Source organism: Oncorhynchus masou, chromosome 33 (genome assembly GCF_036934945.1).
Source record: "Oncorhynchus masou masou isolate Uvic2021 chromosome 33, UVic_Omas_1.1, whole genome shotgun sequence".
Lineage (NCBI taxonomy): Eukaryota > Metazoa > Chordata > Actinopteri > Salmoniformes > Salmonidae > Oncorhynchus > Oncorhynchus masou.
The window spans coordinates 2,906,209-2,930,117 of record NC_088244.1 but is presented as its reverse complement, the minus strand read 5'-3'; the positions used below and the strand labels follow the sequence as shown (position 1 = coordinate 2,930,117).

Genomic DNA, 23,909 nt, shown 5'->3' with positions numbered 1-23,909 from the left:
TTGGCAAGGCGTCAGGTCTATAAAACTTAGTGCACCTTATTAGTAACATATTCTATTTTTGGGGAGCGAACAATAGATTAAAATCTGATATTTAATCGATGAGAAAACGTGCAGAATGTCGGGCCAGTTTCATCTAGTTCCATCCTCTCCTACTACCCGAGACTGGACTTCCTCTCACTACCATATTTGATAGTGAGAAAAGGTTCTAAACGGATGCTTCAGCGTTATAGCCCCTGTGACGTGTCTGGATTTCCCCGTCTTTATGTGATGAGACGTCCGCTAGACCCGGGTTCACTGCCCCGTTTCATATGCGCTTATTGCAGCTGTGAGGTTTGCAGGCACAGGAAATCGTTCCTTTTCCTGGATAGTCCCAAATATATTTCCTGTGTCTATGAACCTCACAGCTGCGCCAGTAATAGCGCATATATATATATATATATATATATATATATATATATATATATATATATAATATATATACTTTTATTTTTTATTATATATATAAAAAAAGATATAGATTTTTTCTATTGCAACAATAATAACAATATTACACATCAATACAGGGACATTCCTGTGAATACAATGAAAAACATTTAATAATAGATCACCAGGCACCCCCCCCTTCTGTAATAGGGCATATAAATCAGGACAACCAGCACTTGTAAAAATGGATGTTTGCGCCTTCTACAGAGAGCGCTGTACACAGAAATCTCGGTTGTAACCGGTCCAGCACTGCTCTTAAGTCCCTTCGTATGTTGTTTCAAGAGGTAGACTGGCTCTGTCAGCCAGAACAGCCAAATACTCCATCTGAATGTGAATATGGTCCTAGAAACAGATTTTTATTTTACCCTTATTTAACCAGGCAAGTCAGTTAAGAACACATTCTTATTTACAATGACGGCCTACATGGGGAGAGTGGGTTTAACTGCCTTGTTCAGGGGCAGAACGACAGATTTTTAACCTTGTCAGCTCGGGGGATTCAATCTTGCACCCTTTCGGTTACGAGTCCAACACTCTAACCACTAAACTAGTAAAACATTAATCCCTTTACTTTCATATCACATTGAAATAATTTCCGAAATGCAAAATATACACTGTTTTAACTTGCTTTATGTCAGTCGCAGCCAACAGTATTTTTCAACTACATCGTGTTTCTGTCCGCCTTCTTCCAACTACGCGCAGGTGTTCAGAGTATGGAAGATAGCTAGTTAGCACAGGTGGTCACCTGTCTTCCCAAAACACCAGCTGTAACATGGATATGACCGTGTGGGAACAATAACCTTAACCCTTTCAAAGGTGTTTCGTAATTAAACCTTTCATTTAAAATAAAAACAAATTCTCACTGATATGAAAGGTATGTTACCAAAACCGTTCCGCAAACGGTGCGTGTTCACGTTCAGACAGTGTCGGGTTCTCTTAATAAACGCTCCCCGGGAAGAAGATACGGTAATCAATAGGCGCCAAAAGCATGTATGGTCTATGAATCGGGTAGGGCTGTCCACGCATACAACCAGAGCAGAGGTACAACTTCTATTGAGAGCTATTATACCAGATGTATCACTATGACCTAAAGTGGTAAGACAAATGCACATTTGTACTGAAGACAGATTGTCAAGGAAAGCAATAGTGGGGGTTATCTGGTGACAGTTCCACCTCCACCACTTACCAAATTCTAAACTCCAAGACTGGATGTGTTTTGATGGTGTGTGTCATGTGTATTTGCTGCAGATGGGGATAGTGGCCTCATCTCAGAGTTCACAACCATTTACAGAGTTAAACAACTGCTCTCGCGAGATCCAAGGGCTCATGCAATGAGTCTTATGAAACTTTTTCACGGATCTCGCGTGACTACGCCACTGACGGCAGTGAAATTGAGGCAGGGGTGAGAGGTACCCATGAGATGTTTTGAGAATTTTTATACAATTATTTATTTAAATAAAAATGGCCGCCGTAGAGAGCGGAGACGAGAGACTGTAAGTGTGAATTACACGTATTCACCATTTCAATGTCGAGTTAGATGAATGTTCAAGTCGTGTAAAATGTACTGCTGTATTTAGCTAAAGTAATGCGTTGTATGTTTGTTATGAACTGGTCAGCAGGCAAGCTTACTGAAAGAGGCGTTCTGAGTACGTCACCAAATGATACCGAAATAAGTGTCCCTATAGCAGATCATAGATGAGCAAGGAAATGGTCTCCGTTAGATTGCTGTCGTGTGTGTGTGTCATTTTCTGACCTCTGACAACACAGCCTGTAGATTTGTAAATATATTTACTGTCAACAAAAAAATATATCCAGTTGTGTTGTGTTTGCACTCTATTTGTCCACATCCTCCACCCTCATAACCAATTTGGCTTGCTGGCTAAATAGCTGGATAGGATGTAGCGTCATCTGGTTACACATGTGGCCATTTGACGTGGTAATTTTACGACAGAATAGCCACATATCATTACTGTGTTGTTATGACGTAAACCATGTATTTATTTTCTTTACCTATAAAATTGTTTCTTTGGTTATGACGACTGTTATCATCTCGCTAAATACTAGAGCAAGCTGACGTGAGTTGGCCCATTTTCTAGAATAACAAATAATGTTATGGAGCAATCAAGGTATTGCTTTCATAGCATGAAGGAGTATCATCTGGCAGAAAATTATATTGATGTACCGTGAAAATATTGCCCCGTATTTTCGCTACACTGGCATCTGGTACAAAAAATAAAAACATGTATTGTAAATATTCTTTATATGCATTACAATTAGTCAGTTAGGTTGAAGTGAATAGCATATTGTGATGTAGCTGCTGCTGTAGGCTACTTCTAACTTTACTGTTGTGTAGATCAGAATAATGATAAGATGTAAGATGCTTGTGTTTATGTGGACCGACCATGTGCAGTTCAAAATATTCGAACCATTCACATCTCTTGCCTCGTGGCTTCTCTGACTGGCTGCGTCATTCGATATGCCTGCTATCGGGAACGTGCTTATTTCCACAGTGAGTAGAATATGGTTCAGCTCAGTTCAGGCAGAAGGTTTGGTCCTTAATACCATATATGTATATATTTCACATACGTGAAGAAACAGCACAACACAATATTTTTCCCCCCGAAAAGTTTATTTTTATTTTTGTACGACCTTTGTGAATAGGTAGTGAGTTGGTTAGGAGCAAGCTGAGGTTTGTAATTTATCTGTGACTTTTTGTTTAAAACATGTTGTACTCTTATCGGCATTGAAGATAAATTTGCAAAATTCTTGGAACTTTCAATAAATTCCCTGGTTTTCCCCCAAAAAACTTGGTTGGAGGATACTGGACTCCCTGCTTATTCCCTCCAGTTTCCGGGAATGCTCAAACTGGGATTTCGGAAAAACCAGGGAATTTATTGAAATTTACAGTACATTTGTTGGGGGGCAACCCTAGGTAAGGATAGCCATTCTCCATATTTTCTGTTATGATGAGCTGAGACCATACCTCTGCTCTGCCTCTCCCCCTCATGACTAACGTTGTCTTCCACAGCAGTGAGGAGAAGAGTGAAGATGCCAACCAGACTCAGAGCTCCAACGACAAGGACCCTAAGACACACAGCAAGCCAAAGAAGGTGAGGCGGGAGTGGAGGGATATGGAGAAGGAGAGGCTGGAGTCTTCATCCTCCCCTCCTCATCCTCCAGTCCAGCAGCCCAGTGCGCAGCTGGCTGAGGCGGGGCCCTCTGTGCCCATGGTTACTGCAGCTGGCGAGGCCTCGTGTCTCTCTGAGTCCCCTGCTTCGCCCAAACAGAGGAGGTCCATAATCAGGGACCGAGGTCCTTTGTACGACGACCCCTCTCTGCCCCAGGGCTGGACACGTAAACTCAAACAACGCAAGTCTGGGCGGTCCGCCGGGAAGTTTGACGTCTACTTGATGAAGTGAGTAGGCTATGAGAGATATGAGATATGAGACAGAGAGATATGAGTAGGCTATGAGAGATATGAGAAATGAGACAGAGAGATATGAGTAGGCTATGAGAGATATGAGATATGAGACAGAGAGATATGAGTAGGCTATCAAGAATTTTCTCTCAAAAGCATATCTGAAATAATGTCATGATTTGATCAAATTAAATATAATACAGAGATATGATACAGAGATATGAGACAGAGAGATATGATACAGAGAGATATGACACAGAAATATATGATACAGAGATATGATACAGAGAGATATAATACAGAGAGATATGATTCAGAGAGATATGATTCAGAGATATGATACAGAGAGATATGATTCAGAGATATGAGACAGAGAAATATGATACAGAGATATATGATTCAGAGATATGAGACAGAGATATATGATACAGAGATATGATACAGAGAGATATGAGACAGAGATATATGACTCAGAGATATGATACAGAGAGATATGACACAGAAAGATATGATACAGAGATATGATACAGAGAGCTATAATACAGAGAGATATGATACAGAGAGATATGATTTAGAGATATGATACAGAGAGATATGAGACAGAGATATATGACACAGAGATATGATACAGAGAGATATGATACAGAGAGATATGATACAGAGAGATATGAGACAGAGATATATGACACAGAGATATGATTCAGAGAGATATGATTTAGAGATATGATACAGAGAGATATGAGACAGAGATATATGACACAGAGATATGATTCAGAGAGATATGATTCAGAGATATGATACAGAGAGATATAATACAGAGAGATATGATACAGAGAGATATGTTTTAGAGATATGATATAGAGAGATATGAGACAGATATATATGACACAGAGATATGATACAGAGAGCTATAATACAGAGAGATATGATTCAGAGAGATATGATTCAGAGATATGATACAGAGAGATATGATTCAGAGAGATATGATTCAGAGATATGATACAGAGAGATGTGATACAGAGAGATGTGATACAGAGATGTGATATTAAATATTTTGATGGAAGTAGTGAACAAAATCTTGTCTGTTTCATCCCTCATTGATATTGTTATGTGACTGAACTGTATAGAGAGTGTTTTACAGGACTGGTTTAATGTGACTGATCTTTAGAGTGTTTTACAGGACTGGTTTAATGTGACTGATCTTTAGAGTGTTTTACAGGACTGGTTTAATGTGACTGATCTTTAGTGTTTTACAGGGCTGGTTTAATGTGACTGATCTTTAGTGTTTTACAGGGCTGGTTTAATGTGACTGATCTTTAGAGTGTTTTACAGGACTGGTTTAATGTGACTGATCTTTAGAGTGTTTTACAGGACTGGTTTAATGTGACTGATCTTTAGAGTGTTTTTCAGGACTGGTTTAATGTGACTGATCTTTAGTGTTTTACAGGGCTGGTTTAATGTGACTGATCTTTAGAGTGTTTTACAGGACTGGTTTGAGGTTGATGGAAATACAAACATGGATTACACTTCACAAAGTATTCAGACCCTTTGACTTGTTCCACATTTTGTTACATTACAGCCTTATTCTAAAATAGATTTTTTATTTTTTATTCCTTGGTAATCTACACACATCAACCCATAATGGCCGAGCGAAAACAGGTTTTTAGACATTTTTGCAAATCTATGTAAAATAAAAAATACCTTATTAATATAAGTATTCAGATCCTTCGCTATGAGACTCATAATTGAGCTCAGGTGCCTCATGTTTCCACTGATCATCCTTAAGATGTTTCTACAACTTGATTGGAGTCCACTTGTGGTAAATTCAATTGATTGGACATGATTTGGAAAGGCACACAATTGTCTATATAAGGTCCCACATTTGACAGTGCATTTGAGAGCAAATACCAAGCCATGATATCGAAGGAATTGTCCGTAGGGCTCCGAGACAAGATTGTGTCAAGGCACAGATCTGGGGAAGGGTACCAAAACATTTAAATTGGGAATAGTTTGGAACCACCAAGACACTTTCTAGAGCTGGCTGCCTGGCCAAACTGAGCAATGGGGAGAGAAGGGTCTTGGTCAGGGAGGTGACCAAGAACCCGATGTTCACTCTGACAGAGCTCTAGAGTTCCTCTGTGGAGATGTGGAGAACCTTCCAGAAGGACAGCTATCTCTGCAGCTCTTCACCAATCAGGCCTTTATGGTAGAGTGACCAGACGGAAGCCATTCCTCAGTTTAAGCCCAGCCAGAGCCTGGACTTAAACCCGATCGAACATCTCTGGAGAGACCTGAAAATAGCTGTGTAGCAACGCTCCCCGTCCAACCATGTCAGAGCTTGAGGAGATCTGCAGAGAAGAATGGGAGATACTCCCCAAATACAGGTGTGCCGAGCTTGTAGAGTCATACCCAAGAAGACTCTAGGCTGTAATTAAGGCTGCCAAAGGTGCTTCAACAAAGTACTGAGTAAAGGGTCTGAATACTTAAGTAAATGTGTTTTTTAAGTTGACAAAGTTTTTGACAAAGTTTTTGCTTCGTCATTATGGTTTATTGTGTGTCGATTGATGAGTTAAAAAAAGAAAATAAATCCATTTTAGAATAAGGCTGTAACCTAAGAAAATGTGGAAAAAGTTGAAGGGGTTTGAATTCGTTCCCGAAGGTACTGTGTATTTTTCTGAATCTGGCGATATTTGCACAGTTCATACTGGAACTCGTACCTGCCCACCTTGTATTTCACCACACTTACAGTTGAAGTCGGAAGTTTACATACACCTTAGCCAAATACATTTAAACTCAGTTTTTCACAATTTCTGACATTCAATCCAAGTAAAAATTCCCTGTCTTAGGTCAGTTAGGATCACCACTTTATTATAAGAATGTGAAATGTCAGAATAATAGTAGAGAGAATGATTTCTTTCATCACATTCCCAGTGGGTGAGAAGTTTACATAAACTCAATTAGTATTTGGTAGCATTGTCTTTAAATTGTTTAACTTGGGTCAAACGTTTTGGTTATCCTTCCACAAGCTTCCCACAATAAGTTGGGTGAATTCTGGCCCATTCCTCCTGACAGAGCTGGTGTAACTGAGTCAGGTTTGCAACCAAGCTTTAACTTCCTGACTGATGTCTTGAGATGTTGCTTCAATATATCCACATAATTTCCCTTTCCTGATGATGCCATCTATTTTGTGAAGTGCACCAGTCCCTCCTGCAGCAAAGCACCCTCACAACATGATGCTGCCACCCCCGTGCTTCACGGTTGGGATGGTGTTCTTCGGCTTGCAAGCCTCCCCCTTTTTCATCAATCATAATGATGGTCATTATGGCCAAACAGTTCTATTTTTTTTTCATCAGACCAGAGAACATTTCTCCAAAAAGTACGATCTTTGTCCCCATGTGCAGTTGCAAACCGAAGTCTGGCTTTTTTTATGGCGGTTTTGGAGCAGTGGCTTCTTCCTTGCTGAGCGGCCTTTCAGGTTATGTCAATATAGGACTTGTTTTACTGTGGATATAGATACTTTTGTACCTGTTTCCTCCAGCATCTTCACAAGGTCCTTGGCTGTTGTTCTGGGATTAATTTGCACTTTTGGCACCAAAGTACGTTCATCTCTAGGAGACAGAACGCGTCTCCTTCCTGAGCGGTATGACATAACCTAAACCTGAGCGGTATGACAGGCGTTTGGAAGTTGCTCCCAAGGATGAACCAGACCTGCGGAGGTCTACAATTTTTTTCTGAGGTCTTGGCTGATTTCTTTTGATTTTCCCATGATGTCAAACAAAGAGGCACTGAGTTTGAAGGTAGCTCTTGAAATACATCCACAGGTAAACCTCCAATTGATTCAAATTATGTCAATTAGCCCATTAGAAGCGTCTAAAGCCATGACATCATTGTCTGGAGTTTTCCAAGCTGTTTAAAGGTACAGTCAACTTAGCGTATGTAAACTTCTGACCCACTGGAATTGTGATACAGTGAATTATAAGTGAACTAATCTGTCTGTAAACAATTGTTGGGAAAAATTAATTGTGTCATGCACAAAGTAGATGTCCTAACCGACTTCCCAAAACTTTTACTTGTTAACAAGAAATGTGTGGAGTGGTTGAAAAACTAGTTTTAATGACTCCAACCTAAGTGTATGTAAACTAGTTTTAATGACTCCAACCTAAGTGTCTGTAAACTAGTTTTAATGACTCCAACCTAAGTGTATGTAAACTTCCGACTTCAACTGTATCTTTACAGAAATTACATTTACAGATCGGTTTACCGTTAAGGACATTTACAGAGGTTCACAGATCTGTTTACAGTCGGGACGTTCGTTGTGATCTGTATTTCAGCCCAGAGGGGAAAGCCTTCCGTTCCAAGGTGGAGCTGATTGCCTTCTTCCAGAAGGTAGGAGACACCGCCGCCGACCCCAACGACTTCGACTTCACCGTGACAGGGCGTGGCAGTCCCTCCCGCCGCGAGAAGAGACCCCCAAAGAAACCCAAGGTGATGAAACCGTCAGGGAGGGGCCGGGGTCGGCCGAAGGGGAGTGGGAAGTTACGCCCGGCCATGGAGGGCGTGGCAATGAAACGTGTGGTGGAGAAGAGTCCTGGGAGGCTCTTGGTCAAAATGCCTTTCAGCGCATCCAAGGCATCTGAAGTGGCGGGGCAGCTGCCATCGCAGGTCGTAGTCGCCAAGATGCGCCCGGCACGGAAAAGGAAGGCGGAAACACAACCGCAGACTGCTCCGAAAAAGCGGGGGCGTAAGCCAGGGTTGGTGTCAGCGGCAGTTGGTGCGGCGGGTTCCAGTACTTCCTGCTACGCAGCGGCTGCTATCCTCGCCGCAGAAGCCAAAAGGAAAGTTCAGAAGGAGTCTTGCACTAAGCCGGTGCAGCAGACCGCTCTACCCATCAAGAAGCGCAAGACCAGAGAAACTGTTGAGGAGTCGAGAGACATTCCAGCTATAGCCGGGGCAGGGATAGGGACAGGGAGTGCTGTGTTGGTGGCAACAGCAGAGAGGACAGACCAGGGACAGAAGGATCAGGGACAGAAGGATCAGGGACAGAAGCTGCCAAAGAGTCCAGGGAGGAAGCACAAGGACAGTCCTATGACTGCCGGGCTGACCGCAGAGGACAGTGGTGGGGCCAGCGTTTGGTCCAGTAGTGGGGCCAGTAGAGGCGGCAGCAGCAGTAGCGTCACTACCCCAAAGAGTCACAGCCACAAGAGAAAAGAGCGTACGCCGCACAAACACCTTCATCACCACCACCACCACCACCGTCGCCACAGTCACTCCTCTGTAGTGGAGGATCATCCTCAACCCTCCCAGCGGCCCCCTCACCACCACCGTCGCCACAGTCACTCCTCTGTAATGGAGGATCCTCCTCCCCCACCCTTCCAGCGCCCCCCTCACCATCACTTCCCCGGCTTGACTATGAGCTTGGTCTCCCATACGCCCAGGGCCTCGGTGGGGCCAGGGGCCCTCCTGCAGAATGAGCCCCAGGACCTGAGCACCTCCAGGGGCTCCTGCCGGGCCAGCACCACCACGGCCAGAGGAAAGAGAGAGGAGGTCAGGGAGGTCAGACAGGACAGGTGGCCAAAGCCTCCGGCAGCTGCAGTGGTGGGAATGGGTGACACCAGGGCCAACAAGCATCAAGTGGACGTGGCAGCAGGGACGGTGGAAGGGAGGGATTTGAGAGACATTGTATCCTGCTTAGTCGTCCCCAGACCTAGCCGGGAGGAGACGGTCTCAGTCATACCCAGACCTAGCAGGGAGGAGATGGTCTCAGTCGTACCCAGACCTAGCCGGGAGGAGACGGTCTCAGCCGTACCCAGACCTAGCCGGGAGGAGACGGTCTCAGTCGTACCCAGACCTAGCAGGGAGGAGACTGTCTCAGTCGTAGCCAGACCTAGCAGGGAGGAGACTGTCTCAGCCGTCCCCAGACCTAGCCGGGAGGAGACGGTCTCAGCCGTACCCAGACCTAGCCGGGAGGAGACGGTCTCAGCCGTCCCCAGACCTAGCAGGGAGGAGACGGTCTCAGCCGTACCCAGACCTAGCAGGGAGGAGACGGTCTCAGTCGTACCCAGACCTAGCAGGGAGGAGACGGGCGAGTCTCGGACGCCGATCACTGGAAGGGTTAGTTGACTGCATTGCAGGACCCATGTCTGTAAGGAGAGAGGAGACGTTTAGTGCAGCAGTGGATTTTATAAGAAAACAACAAACAGAAAATGTGTACATAAAAACAAAAGGCAGCTGTTGGTTGATGTTCTTTCTGTGGGATGGGCTGTTTATTGACAAACAAATAACGCAGCTTAATGAACAACCCACAACAGATTGCTTCCTGATGCATTTGTACTTGTTTTTTTGGTTTTGTTTTTTTGTCATTGTTTTGTTCTTTGTTTCTGCTTTAAACCTGTTAGTCATCCACTGCGACCCATGAGCCTTTGCTCAAAGCTTACAGGATGTGGAGGACATACACTTCCTGTACACATCATCAGCCGGGAACTGTGGAATCCATGGTTCAAGCTGTCATTGTGAAAGTGGGACTGAAACAGGGTTGGATTTGCCTAAAGCCCAGGCACATGTCCTGTCTGGCCCTTTATAAGTGACTTGTCAATGTTGTTGTTCTGTGCTCTGTGGGTAGAGGGCTTGCAATATACATATGTCATGCAAGCTTCCACTGCTTCTGTTGTAGCATCCTCTTACTACCGCAGTACGCTCAGGATGAGTCCAAAATGGCACCCGATTCCCCATGCTAATGCACAACTTATAGGGTCCTGGTCAAACAGTGTGCACTGTGTAGGGAATCGGGTGCCATTTTGGATGAAGCCTCGGTTTTCAGTCCACTCTCTACAGTCCAGGCCTATTCATTTAGGTGACATATGTTTTCCTCAACCTATATTATGTCAATGCGTCCCAAATGGTACCCTATTCCCTATGTAGTGCACTACTTTAGACCAGGACCACTAAAAGTAGTGCACTACTTTAGACCAGGACCACTAAAAGTAGTGCACTACTTTAGACCAGGACCCCTAAAAGTAGTGCACTACTTTAGACCAGGGCCCCTAAAAGTAGTGCACTACTTTAGACCAGGACCACTAAAAGTAGTGCACTACTTTAGACCAGGACCACTAAAAGTAGTGCACTACTTTAGACCAGGACCACTAAAAGTAGTGCACTACTTTAGACCAGGACCACTAAAAGTAGTGCACTACTTTAGACCAGGACCCCTAAAAGTAGCGCACTAATTTAGACCAGGACCCCTAAAAGTAGTGCACTACATAAAGAAAAGGGTATCATTTGGGACTCACCCCGAAGCTTTGAAACTAAAACACTGTTGATGCTGACAGATAACTTCCTATCTGATGGTTGAGGTGATGAAACCACAGGGTTTTAGAGGCCTAGATACACCAATGACGTGTGGTTTGATGAACGTTTGGCTACTGAAAACAGGTTCCATTTGATTTCAATGTATTAGAATTACAATCCTACTGATGCTTTTTGTCGTCGTTTACTTATGTAATGGAGGCTGACTGTACTCCCACAAATAAACAGAAGCAAATAATAGCAAATAATCATTAAAATTGTATTTAAAAAAATAATGTTTTACTAGTAATGCAAATTAGATAGTACATGAACATTTGACCCAGTTTCTCCAAAAATTGAACTCTTTCCCCACAGTCAGACAGGAAGCTAAAAGCACAACTGGACCCAGGCCTTATTATAGCCAATGCTCCATGAATTCGTCACATTTTTTGTTGTTGTCAATACCTAAAGTATCAAAAGTTTTCTAATACTCAAATTACATCCCAAAGACATTATCAATAACCAAACCCACTGGAGGAAGTTATGTTGTTGTCTGTTGTGTGGGTGGGAAAAAATGGTCAATAATTAAAAGGTAGACAGCATCGTGGGCCAATTTCCACTACAACTAGGAGCGTTGAAGCGCGAGGCTCAACTTCTCAACTGTTTTGGTCCCGTGAAACCAGTACACTTGTGCAGATACTGTGTGAGAGCAATACTTGCTCATCTCAATATCTCCGCTACTGTTCGTGACAACGTCATTTAGTCAACTCTACTTTATTTTATTTTTTATGTATTCAGTTCAGTTCTAAAAATGTATTTCAAATAGAGGATTGATTATTAAATATTCCAGTTTTGACCCAGCCACTGGACGTCAACACAATACTCCTTTGTGCATGTGACTGCATTATCTTCTGTGCTCGTGGCTTCAGGATACTTGCTTCTTTTAGACGAGTTGCTTTCCTTTGGTTTAAAATCGCAGGTAGGAAGTCAAGAGATGTGACACAAAACAAAACATAACGCATGATAGTGATTTTAGGCGGATTTAGGAAGCTTGAACCTACTCCATGGTCACTATAGAGGGTTTTAGGAAGCTAGAACCTACTCCATGGTCACTATAGAGGGTTTTAGGAAGCTTGAACCTACTCCATGGTCACTATAGAGGGTTTTAGGAAGCTAGAATCTACTCCATGGTCACTATAGAGGGTTTTAGGAAGCTAGAACCTACTCCATGTCCTTGGTCACTATAGAGGGTTTTAGGAAGCCAGAACCTACTCCATGGTCACTATAGAGGGTTTTAGGAAGCTAGAACCTACTCCATGGTCACTATAGAGGGTTTTAGGAAGCTAGAACCTACTCCATGTGCATGGTCACTATAGAGGGTTTTAGTAAGCTAGAACCTACTCCATGGTCACTATAGAGGGTTTTACGAAGCTAGAACCTACTCCATGGTCACTATAGAGGGTTTTAGGAAGCTTGAACCTACTCCATGGTCACTATAGAGGGTTTTAGGAAGCTAGAATCTACTCCATGGTCACTATAGAGGGTTTTAGGAAGCTAGAACCTACTCCATGTGCATGGTCACTATAGAGGGTTTTAGGAAGCTAGAACCTACTCCATGTGCATGGTCACTATAGAGGGTTTTAGGAAGCCAGAACCTACTCCATGGTCACTATAGAGGGTTTTAGGAAGCTAGAACCTACTCCATGGTCACTATAGAGGGTTTTAGGAAGCTAGAACCTACTCAATGGTCACTATAGAGGGTTTTAGGAAGCTAGAATCTACTCCATGTCCTTGGTCACTATAGAGGGTTTTAGGAAGCCAGAACCTACTCCATGTTCACTATAGAGGGTTTTAGGAAGCTAGAACCTACTCCATGGTCACTATAGAGGGTTTTAGGAAACTAGAACCTACTCCATGGTCACTATAGAGGGTTTTAGGAAGCTAGAACCTACTCCATGTCCTTGGTCACTATAGAGGGTTTTAGGAAGCTAGAACCTACTCCATGTCCTTGGTAACTATAGAGGGTTTTAGGAAACTAGAACCTACTCCATGGTCACTATAGAGGGTTTTAGGAAGCTAGAATCTACTCCATGTGCATGGTCACTATAGAGGGTTTTAGGAAGCTAGAACCTACTCCATGTCCTTGGTAACTATAGAGGGTTTTAGGAAGCTAGAATCTACTCCATGTGCATGGTCACTATAGAGGGTTTTAGGAAGCTAGAACCTACTCCATGGTCACTATAGAGGGTTTTAGGAAGCTAGAACCTACTCCATGGTCACTATAGAGGGTTTTAGGAAGCTAGAACCTACCAGTGTTTTAGATAAGAAATAATGCGAACAGTGACATCATAGTCAGTCAGATTTAAAACGTATGGTTGGAATTCAATCAAATCTGCAGTGAGCAGAAATCGGCATTCCTGCGCAGACAATTAGTCTACAACTTGTGTGTTGATCACAAGCAAAATTTAAATCTGTTTTGTTTCACCCCATTAACAATGTCTCTCTCAATACATTAGTTAATTACATTAGTTAATTACATTAGTTAATTACATTAGTTAAAACATTCCTTTTGTTTCTTCTTCTGGCTCAACAACAAATGTTTTAATGCATTTTACCCTTTTACCCTCAATCCCTGACTCACACAGAAGCAATTCCATAAATGTACCGTCATAGAGGGCCCTGACTAGAAAAACATGGTTTCTCATCTGTGCTCAGTCTTGAATATGAAAAACGGATTCTTGCATGTCAAAACTCCAGAGATCTATTTGTTATTGACTTCTTACATTGTAACATATTATGATAGTATAGATTTATTATTACTTTAAAGCAACAATATGTTAAATGTGTAATTCTCTGTAATGGACATCGTGACGACAGTATGGATGTTGTGTAGAGTGGACCTGTTACAGTAGTATTCAGTTTTGGCACAACACCAGACGTCACAAAACATATATATATATATTTCTATTTTTTTTATCTGCACGAGAATTTCTTTCTGCCTTCCTGTAGATCAGATGTAAGAACTGTGAAAGTTCAGACCACCCCTGTCTCTACCTGGAGAATATGTCCTATATCTACTAGAGACACAGTCCCCTGTCTCTACCTGGAGAATATGTCCTATATCTACTAGAGACACAGACCCCTGTCTCTACCTGGAGAATATGTCCTATATCTACTAGAGACACAGGCCCCTGTCTCTACCTGGAGAATATGTCCTATATCTACTAGAGACACAGACCCCTGTCTCTACCTGGAGAATATGTCCTATATCTACTAGAGACACAGACCCCTGTCTCTACCTGGAGAATATGTCCTATATCTACTAGAGACACAGACCCCTGTCTCTACCTGGAGAATATGTCCTATATCTACTAGAGACACAGACCCCTGTCTCTACCTGGAGAATATGTCCTATATCTACTAGAGACACAGACCCCTGTCTCTACCTGGAGAATATGTTCTATATCTACTAGAGACACAGACCCCTGTCTCTACCTGGAGAATATGTCCTATATCTACTAGAGACACAGACCCCTGTCTCTACCTGGGGAGAATATGTTCTATATCTACTAGAGACACAGACCCCTGTCTCTACCTGGAGAGAATATGTCCTATATCTACTAGAGACACAGACCCCTGTCTCTACCTGGGGAGAATATGTCCTATATCTACTAGAGACACAGTCCCCTGTCTCTACCTGGGTAGAACATGTCCTATATCTACTAGAGACACAGACCCCTGTCTCTACCTGGAGAATATGTCCTATATCTACTAGACACAGACCCCTGTCTCTACCTGGAGAATATGTCCTATATCTACTAGAGACACAGACCCCTGTCTCTACCTGGAGAATATGTCCTATATCTACTAGAGACACAGACCCCTGTCTCTACCTGGAGAATATGTCCTATATCTACTAGAGACACAGACCCCTGTCTCTACCTGGAGAGAATATGTCCTATATCTACTAGAGACACAGACCCCTGTCTCTACCTGGAGAATATGTCCTATATCTACTAGAGACACAGACCCCTGTCTCTACCTGGAGAATATGTCCTATATCTACTAGAGACACAGTCCCCTGTCTCTATCTGGAGAATATGTCCTATATCTACTAGAGACACAGTCCCCTGTCTCTACCTGGAGAATATGTCCTATATCTACTAGAGACACAGACCCCTGTCTCTACCTGGGGAGAATATGTCCTATCTGCCAGAGGAGGCGTTGTCCTCCTCAATAAAATACAAAGTGTAGACAAACAATAGTTTGGATGTGGCCCATATCTCTCCTCTTGCTTCGCGTCTCCCCTTGCCCTAGAGACTAGGGAGGGGCACAATGGATAATACGAGCTCTCTTGCTCACAAAGGGCTATGAAATATCTTCAAATTCACTACAGTGCGGGGAGAAAGAACTGGTAAAGGTCTAGCGTATCAAAACAAAGCCTGACATGATCACACCATCTGCATTGTTGCAGTTTGGAAGTTTTGGTACAAGTTGACTGTTTTACTGAGTGAACCCCCAGTCACTCCAAGCACCACTGGCTCCACCCCCCCTCTCTCTCTCTCCCCCCCTCTCTCTCTCTCATTCCCCCCCTCTTTCTCCCCCCTCTCTCTCTCCCCTCCTCTCTCTCCTCCCCCCCTCTCTCTCCCCCCCTCCCCCCCTCTCCCCCCTCTCTCTTGTTCCCCCTCTTTCTCCCCCTCTCTCTCTCCCCCTCTTTCTTCCCCCTCCAGCTCTTTCTCTCTCTGCAGATCTTCACAAGAAGCTCTTACACTACACAAATGCCCTTTCCACCCTATTGAGCCGAGCTGAGCTGAGCTGTATCCTATATTATTTCAAGCACAGTTCCAGCAACTGTGCTGGATGCGGAACTAGGTCAGTGCAATTCAGTTTGTCTCAGCTCCGTAGTGTGAAAGGGTTTTTAACAATACCAGGGTCTGACTCAGTCTTCAGTAATATGTCTCCCCTGGTCCAGAAACCTGGAGGTGGAGGCTGGAGGAGGATGTGGGTCAGTCCGTTACACCAGTTTGAAGGCAAAATATGCACTTTTCATTTTCCAGTTTTAATATTTAATGAAGCAGATATTGGATATAGTAAATATCAAAAGTAGGATGAAAAAACAAATTGGTTACTTTCAGTGCATTCGGAAAGTATTCAGACCCCTTGACCTTTTCCACATTTTGTTACTTTACAGCCTTATTCTAAATGGATTAAATAGTTTTCCTGGAGACAGGAGGCAGGAGACAGGAGGCAGGAGACAGAAGGCAGGAGACAGGAGACAGGAGGCAGGAGACAGGAGACAGGAGACAGGAGGCAGGAGACAGGAGACAGGCATGTACTGAAGTGTTTAATAAATAACAGCATCATCATCAACAACAACAAAAAGTTGAATTCATGATGTACAGGCCTTCGGATGGTATTCAGACTCCTTGACTTCTTCCACATTTTGTTACTTTACAGCCTTACACGAAAATGGATTAAATAGTTTTTGCCCCTCATCAATCTACACACAATACCCCATAATGACGTCACAATACCCCATAATGATATCACAATACCCCATCATGATGTTACAATATCCCATAATGACATCACAATACCCCATCATGATGTCACAATACCCCATCATGATGTTACAATACCCCATCATGATGTCACAATACCCCATAATGATGTTACAATATTCCATAATGACATCACAAAACCCCATCATGATGTTACAATATCCCATAATGACATCACAATACCCCATCATGATGTCACAATACCCCATCATGATGTTACAATACCCCATCATGATGTCACAATACCCCATAATGATATCACAATACCCCATCATGATGTTACAATACCCCATCATGATGTTACAATACCCCATCATGATGTCACAATACCCCATAATGATGTTACAATATTCCATAATGACATCACAAAACCCCATCATGATGTTACAATATCCCATAATGACATCACAATACCCCATCATGATGTCACAATACCCCATCATGATGTTACAATACCCCATCATGATGTCACAATACCCCATAATGATATCACAATACCCCATCATGATGTTACAATATCCCATAATGACATCACAATACCCCATAATGATGTCACAATACACCATCATGATGTTACAATACCCCATCATGATGTCACAATACCCCATAATGATGTTACAATACCCCATAATGATGTTACAATACCCCATAATGACGTCACAATACCCCAGAATGATGTCACAACACCTCATAATGATGTCACAATACCCCATAATGATGTTACAATACCCCATAATGACATCACAATACCCCATAATCAGGTTTTTAGACATTTCTGGAAGAACCCCCCCCCGGAGATAATACATTTACATAAGTGGCTGGGCAAATAAAACCATAATTTGCAAATAAATTCATTAAAAATCCTACAATGTGATTGTCTGTATTTTTTTTCTTCTCATTTTGTCTGTCATAGTTTAAGTGTACCTATGATGAAAATTACAGGCCTCTCTCATCTTTTCAAGTGGGAGAACTTGCACAATTGGTGGCTGACTAAATACTTTTTTGCCCCACTGTATATATATATATACACACATTTGCTAAAATAAAAAATATAACAGATTTCGCTTTGTCATTATGGGGTAATGTGTGTAAGTATTTAATCCATTGTAGAATAAGGCTGTAACGTAACAAAATGTGGAATAAGTCAAGTGGTCTGAATACTTTCCAAATGCACTTTATTTCTTGAAATTCTGTCATTGTGATCAGTGTGGTCTTGAGGACTGGATCGAAGCTCAATGTCTCCATTACCTGGTTCACTCTGTAGGGCTGAACTGACCCGGACAGCATCGAAGCTCAATGTCTCCATTACCTGGTTCACTCTGTAGGGCTGAACTGACCCGGACAGCATCGAAGCTCAATGTCTCCATTACCTGGTTCAGTCTGTAGGGCTGAACTGACCCGGACAGCATCGAAGCTCAATGTCTCCATTACCTGGTTCACTCTGTAGGGCTGAACTGACCCGGACAGCATCGAAGCTCAATGTCTCCATTACCTGGTTCACTCTGTAGGGCTGAACTGACCCGGACAGCATCGAAGCTCAATGTCTCCATTACCTGGTTCACTCTGTAGGGCTGAACTGACCCGGACAGCATCGAAGCTCAATGTCTCCATTACCTGGTTCACTCTGTAGGGCTGAACTGACCCGGACAGCATCGAAGCTCAATGTCTCCATTACCTGGTTCACTCTGTAGGGCTGAACTGACCCGGACAGCATCGAAGCTCAATGTGTCCATTACCTGGTTCACTCTGTAGGGCTGAACTGACCCGGACAGCATCGAAGCTCAATGTCTCCATTACCTGGTTCACTCTGTAGGGCTGAACTGACCCGGACAGCATCGAAGCTCAATGTCTCCATTACCTGGTTCACTCTGTAGGGCTGAACTGACCCGGACAGCATCGAAGCTCAATGTCTCCATTACCTGGTTCACTCTGTAGGGCTGAACTGACCCGGACAGCATCGAAGCTCAATGTCTCCATTACCTGGTTCACTCTGTAGGGCTGAACTGACCCGGACAGCATCGAAGCTCAATGTCTCCATTACCTGGTTCACTCTGTAGGGCTGAACTGACCCGGACAGCATCGAAGCTCAATGTCTCCATTACCTGGTTCACTCTGTAGGGCTGAACTGACCCGGACAGCATCGAAGCTCAATGTCTCCATTACCTGGTTCACTCTGTAGGGCTGAACTGACCCGGACAGCATCGAAGCTCAATGTGTCCATTACCTGGTTCACTCTGTAGGGCTGAACTGACCCGGACAGCATCGAAGCTCAATGTCTCCATTACCTGGTTCACTCTGTAGGGCTGAACTGACCCGGACAGCATCGAAGCTCAATGTCTCCATTACCTGGTTCACTCTGTAGGGCTGAACTGACCCGGACAGCATCGAAGCTCAATGTCTCCATTACCTGGTTCACTCTGTAGGGCTGAACTGACCCGGACAGCATCGAAGCTCAATGTCTCCATTACCTGGTTCACTCTGTAGGGCTGAACTGACCCGGACAGCATCGAAGCTCAATGTCTCCATTACCTGGTTCACTCTGTAGGGCTGAACTGACCCGGACAGCATCGAAGCTCAATGTCTCCATTACCTGGTTCACTCTGTAGGGCTGAACTGACCCGGACAGCATCGAAGCTCAATGTCTCCATTACCTGGTTCACTCTGTAGGGCTGAACTGACCCGGACAGCATCGAAGCTCAATGTCTCCATTACCTGGTTCACTCTGTAGGGCTGAACTGACCCGGACAGCATCGAAGCTCAATGTCTCCATTACCTGGTTCACTCTGTAGGGCTGAACTGACCCGGACAGCATCGAAGCTCAATGTCTCCATTACCTGGTTCACTCTGTAGGGCTGAACTGACCCGGACAGCATCGAAGCTCAATGTCTCCATTACCTGGTTCACTCTGTAGGGCTGAACTGACCCGGACAGCATCGAAGCTCAATGTCTCCATTACCTGGTTCACTCTGTAGGGCTGAACTGACCCGGACTCTGCTGGTTCTGTTTCCTTTCCAGCAAGTAACCAAGGCAACCCAGTACAGCTAGGCATGGTTTGACTCTGCAGTAGAATCAGGTTCAAGTGAACATTATTGCCAGTCTGGCTAGCTGAGCTGCAATCTAAGGTCTAGTGCCTTGCTTTGCGGATATACATTATACACTGTATTGTGTGACAGATGTGGCCTTTGATTAAAATAATTGTATTTCTAAGGAAAGAAGTGGGTGGATAGGACAAGTCCCAGATCTGTTTGTGTTGTCTTGCCAACGTAACGACCCTAGGAATGGGTAAGACGACACAAATGGATCTGGGACCAGGCTAGAAATTTCACAACGAGGATCTTGCATTCCTTAAGTGAGAGTTAAGGTGCATAACAGGTCATATATATAACATATATAACAGGTTATAATGTAAATAACACATTAATAACAGATGGTTATAACACTTAAATCAGATTTTGTCTGTTTGGACTCAACTCTCACTCAGTATGTAACCAACCTGTAGTTGATTGTGATGTTTGCCTGTTAAATAATAAGTCCCTAATTTTTCTATTGGATTTGATTACAGACATATCCAGTGGTTTAGAATGTAATTTCATGGTTTAATTCCACAGCTAGACAGGCTTTTGATGTGATAGCATGTAGTGAAGAAGAAATTAAGAACTATTCTTTAAAAAATATATATATTTATGGAAATAAACGTTCCAGCTTACCAGGACTTGTGTTTTCTTTTAGTGAATGAGAGTTGTTTTCTAGAGATATGTAGTTCTTCATGTCCCCTTCTTCAGGATGTTAGATTGAACTATTTCAGACACGGTAGCTTTGACGACGCTGTTTAAACTGTCTCTCGCACCAAATCACTGCTTTTTAAAAAGCAATAGTATATCAAGCAAACAAGTGAATTTACGTTTTACGTCATTATACAATTTGCTTTTATTTTTTTTCCCTACACTTCTGTCCCTATGCGTCAATTGTGTCATAGTTGACATTGACGTATAGGATTAAGCTAAACTAACCAGATTTATTTAATGCCAATTCAGGTTGCAATAAAACATAGTAAACTTTGATACAAATTTTAAAAACTCCACTGTTGGAGAAGAAGTTAACTGTCTATTTAACATAGTCTTGTGCCTTGAAGTACTAGAATTTATACTGTGGTCGATTGTGTTTTTTATTTTTTATTCTGAGTCCTGTATTTGCCTCTTGTTGCTATTCTGCGCTTTGAGTGTATTATAGAGTAATAGATCAAGTATGTGGGGCGGCAGGGTAGCCTAGTGGTTAGAGCGTTGGACTGATAACCGCAAGGTTGCGAGTTCAAACCCCCGAGCTGACAAGGTACAAATCTGTCGTTCTGCCCCTGAACAGGCAGTTAACCCACTGTTCCTAGGCCGTCAATGAAAATAAGAATTTGTTCTTAACTGACTTGCCTGGTTAAATAAAGGTAAAAGTAAAATATGTTCTCAGTTTGATGGATTATTTGCCTGCTTTCCTTTTTTTAAACATTTAAACAAAAACGTATTTAGAGGAACTGAGGACTATCGAATAGGTCATAAGATCTTTTGACAATTTTTTTTTTCTTCGTATCTTGTTTTAGCACTTTGGGAAATTGTTGTTGTTGATTAGCATTATTATTATTATTAATAATAATATCAAATAATTGGTCATCATTAGCCTGCCTTATCCCTTCTGACCACGGCTTTATATGAGATAATATTTAAATCATGGCCAGTGTATGAAATACACAAAATTAAAGATCTGCACTTTATATAGTCCGTTACCTGACAGAACACTCATCACCCTTTTCTAAGTGTTTCTACTTTTGTCTGAATTAGTTGTTTTATTTTAATATTTTTTTTATTTAGTTTCAACTAGTAATGCAAGTGGATGGGTAGTCCTAAATGTTAGCAAAAACTATTTTATTTAAACAAACATACGTTCATGGTGTCAAGGGTTATAATGTATTATTCTTATGCCATTTCCTGAAACTGAACAGTTTGTGTGAACTTTTATAGTAATGTATCTGTTTGTTTGATTCTATGTAACAAACTTACTAGTAAACAACATATCTATCTACCTGGTCTTGTGTGTAAACATGATTTTTTCATTCATTTGAGCAACATTCATTTGGGCGACATTCATTTGGGCGACATTCATTTGGGCGACATTCATTTGGGCGACATTCATTTGGGCAACATTCATTTGGGCAACATTCATTTGGGCAACATTCATTTGGGCAACATTCATTTGGGCAACCACGAGTCACTTTACATCGCCACGTGTGTAATTCATATCCGAACCCTGACTAGAGCCATGCCACATATATTCTAGCCCAAACCTCCACCAATCCACTCTCTCCAGCTATTTTGCATTTGTGAAATTATTTTGATGTGATATGAAAGTAGATGGATTTATGTCTCTAGAACTGTACCGCAATTGAGAATCGATTGACGTTTAGATGGAGTATTTGGTTGCTTTGGCTTCCAGATCAAATTCGCCCCTTTAAACAGAATATGTAAGGTCGGCCCCTGTGTTGGGTCTGTGTACATCTAGTTCATTTGAGCCTAAATGGAGAGTGTAAAACTTCTCGTTTTTCGTTACTGAATTTGCACAACCAAAATCTGAAAAATAATTGTATTTACTAATTTATTGTAAAAAAAATGTTTGACATGGAATAAGAAATAAAAATCAACAATTTTAGTTTTGTTCATACACGCCCCTCATAGAATATTCACTGGAGTTAGGGAGGGGGAACAACATCTCCTTTTGTTTCTCGATAGAAATAACACCATTCTCTATCATTGTGATTTACAAATTGATAAGAGCTACAGATAAGAGCTAGCTAACAGAGTAAGTCATTTTAATAAAGGGATTCTAAATATAAATAACCACTTGTTTTAGATCTGGACAGTCATATGGCAACAAACTGAAATATATCACCTTTTACACAGTGATGTTGGGGCGACAAGTAGCCTAGTGGTTAGAGTGTAGAGGTGGCAGGTAGCCTAGTGGTTAGAGCATTGGATTAGTTACTTGAAAGTTGGCAAGATCAAATCCCCGAGCTGACAAGGTAAAATGTTGTTCTACCCATGAACAAGGCAGTTAACCCACTGTTCCTAGGCTGTCATTGAAAATAAGAATTAGTTCTCAATTGACTTGCCTAGTTAAATAAAGGTAGAATAAAAAAAAGTTTATGAAATTCTGGACAGTCGTTTCTCTTTGCTTATTTGTGCTGTTCTTGCCATAATATGGACTTGGTCTTTTACCAAATAGGGCTGTCTTCTGTATACCACCCCTACCTTGTCACAACACAACTGATTGGCTCAAACGCATTAAGGAAAGAAATTCCACAAATTAACTTTTAACAAGGCACACCTGATAATTGAAATGCATTCCAGGTGACTACCTCATGAAGCTGGTTGAGAGAATTCAAAGAGCGTGCAAAGCTGTCATCATGGCAAAGGGTGGCTACTTTGAAGAATCTCATATATAAAATATATTTTGATTTGTTGAACAATTTTTTGGGTTGTTACATGATTCCATATGTGTCATTTCATAGTTTTGATGTCTTCACTATAATTCTACAATGTAGAAAATAGTAAAAATAAAGAAAAACCCTGGAATGAGTAGGTGTGTCCAAACTTTTGAGTGGTACCGTATATGCAATAATTTGGGATACGTAGTCTATTTCAATCACTATAGAGCGCAGACCATACGTCCACGACTACTGGACCGTGCCCGTTGCCATCACAGTTCCATCATTAGTGAGGGTAGATATCAGGGTAGATTTATAGGACCACTGGTTAACCCTATTGTATACCTTCCAATAGTTCATGGATTGATCCATTGAATATGGCAAACATCAGGATGAATCAAACCATTGTATTTTTGATTCACAAATATATTTTGTTCATAATGGCTCTCCAAACCTGTCTTTTTATTATTGATAAATACTAACTCTAAATAATATACAAAATCAGAGTATTTTTTAATTTTTTTTTATCTACCAATAGGTGCTGAAAAGGAGATGAATATGTATGTATTTAAGCCGACATGCTTTGTCTAAAGTAGTGCACTACTACCCTTTAGACCCTGGTCTAAAGTAGTGCACTACTACCCTATAGACCCTGGTCTAAAGTAGTGCACTACTACCCTATAGACCCTGGTCTAAAGTAGTG

At 42.2% G+C, this 23,909-nt stretch overlaps 1 protein-coding gene across 1 annotated transcript; it reads left to right on the top strand.

The window, feature by feature from the left end:
* Window positions 1–1,889: 1,889 nt before the first annotated feature.
* Window positions 1,890–12,043, top strand: LOC135527687 (methyl-CpG-binding protein 2-like). The gene is made up of 3 exons (XM_064956184.1): window positions 1,890–1,973; window positions 3,509–3,895; window positions 8,230–12,043. Exons 1-3 carry the CDS (start codon window positions 1,942–1,944, stop codon window positions 10,016–10,018), a joined length of 2,208 nt encoding a protein of 735 aa, XP_064812256.1. The 5' UTR covers window positions 1,890–1,941; the 3' UTR covers window positions 10,019–12,043.
* Window positions 12,044–23,909: the final 11,866 nt, after the last annotated feature.

Bases quoted from the DNA above. Each gene is read 5' to 3' on its own strand.
- LOC135527687 (XM_064956184.1), top strand. From the start codon at position 1,942: ATGGCCGCCGTAGAGAGCGGAGACGAGAGACT. The intron at 1,974-3,508 runs GTAAGTGTGAAT...TGTCTTCCACAG, and splicing joins GAGAGCGGAGACGAGAGACT to CAGTGAGGAGAAGAGTGAAG. The intron at 3,896-8,229 runs GTGAGTAGGCTA...TCTGTATTTCAG, and splicing joins TTTGACGTCTACTTGATGAA to CCCAGAGGGGAAAGCCTTCC.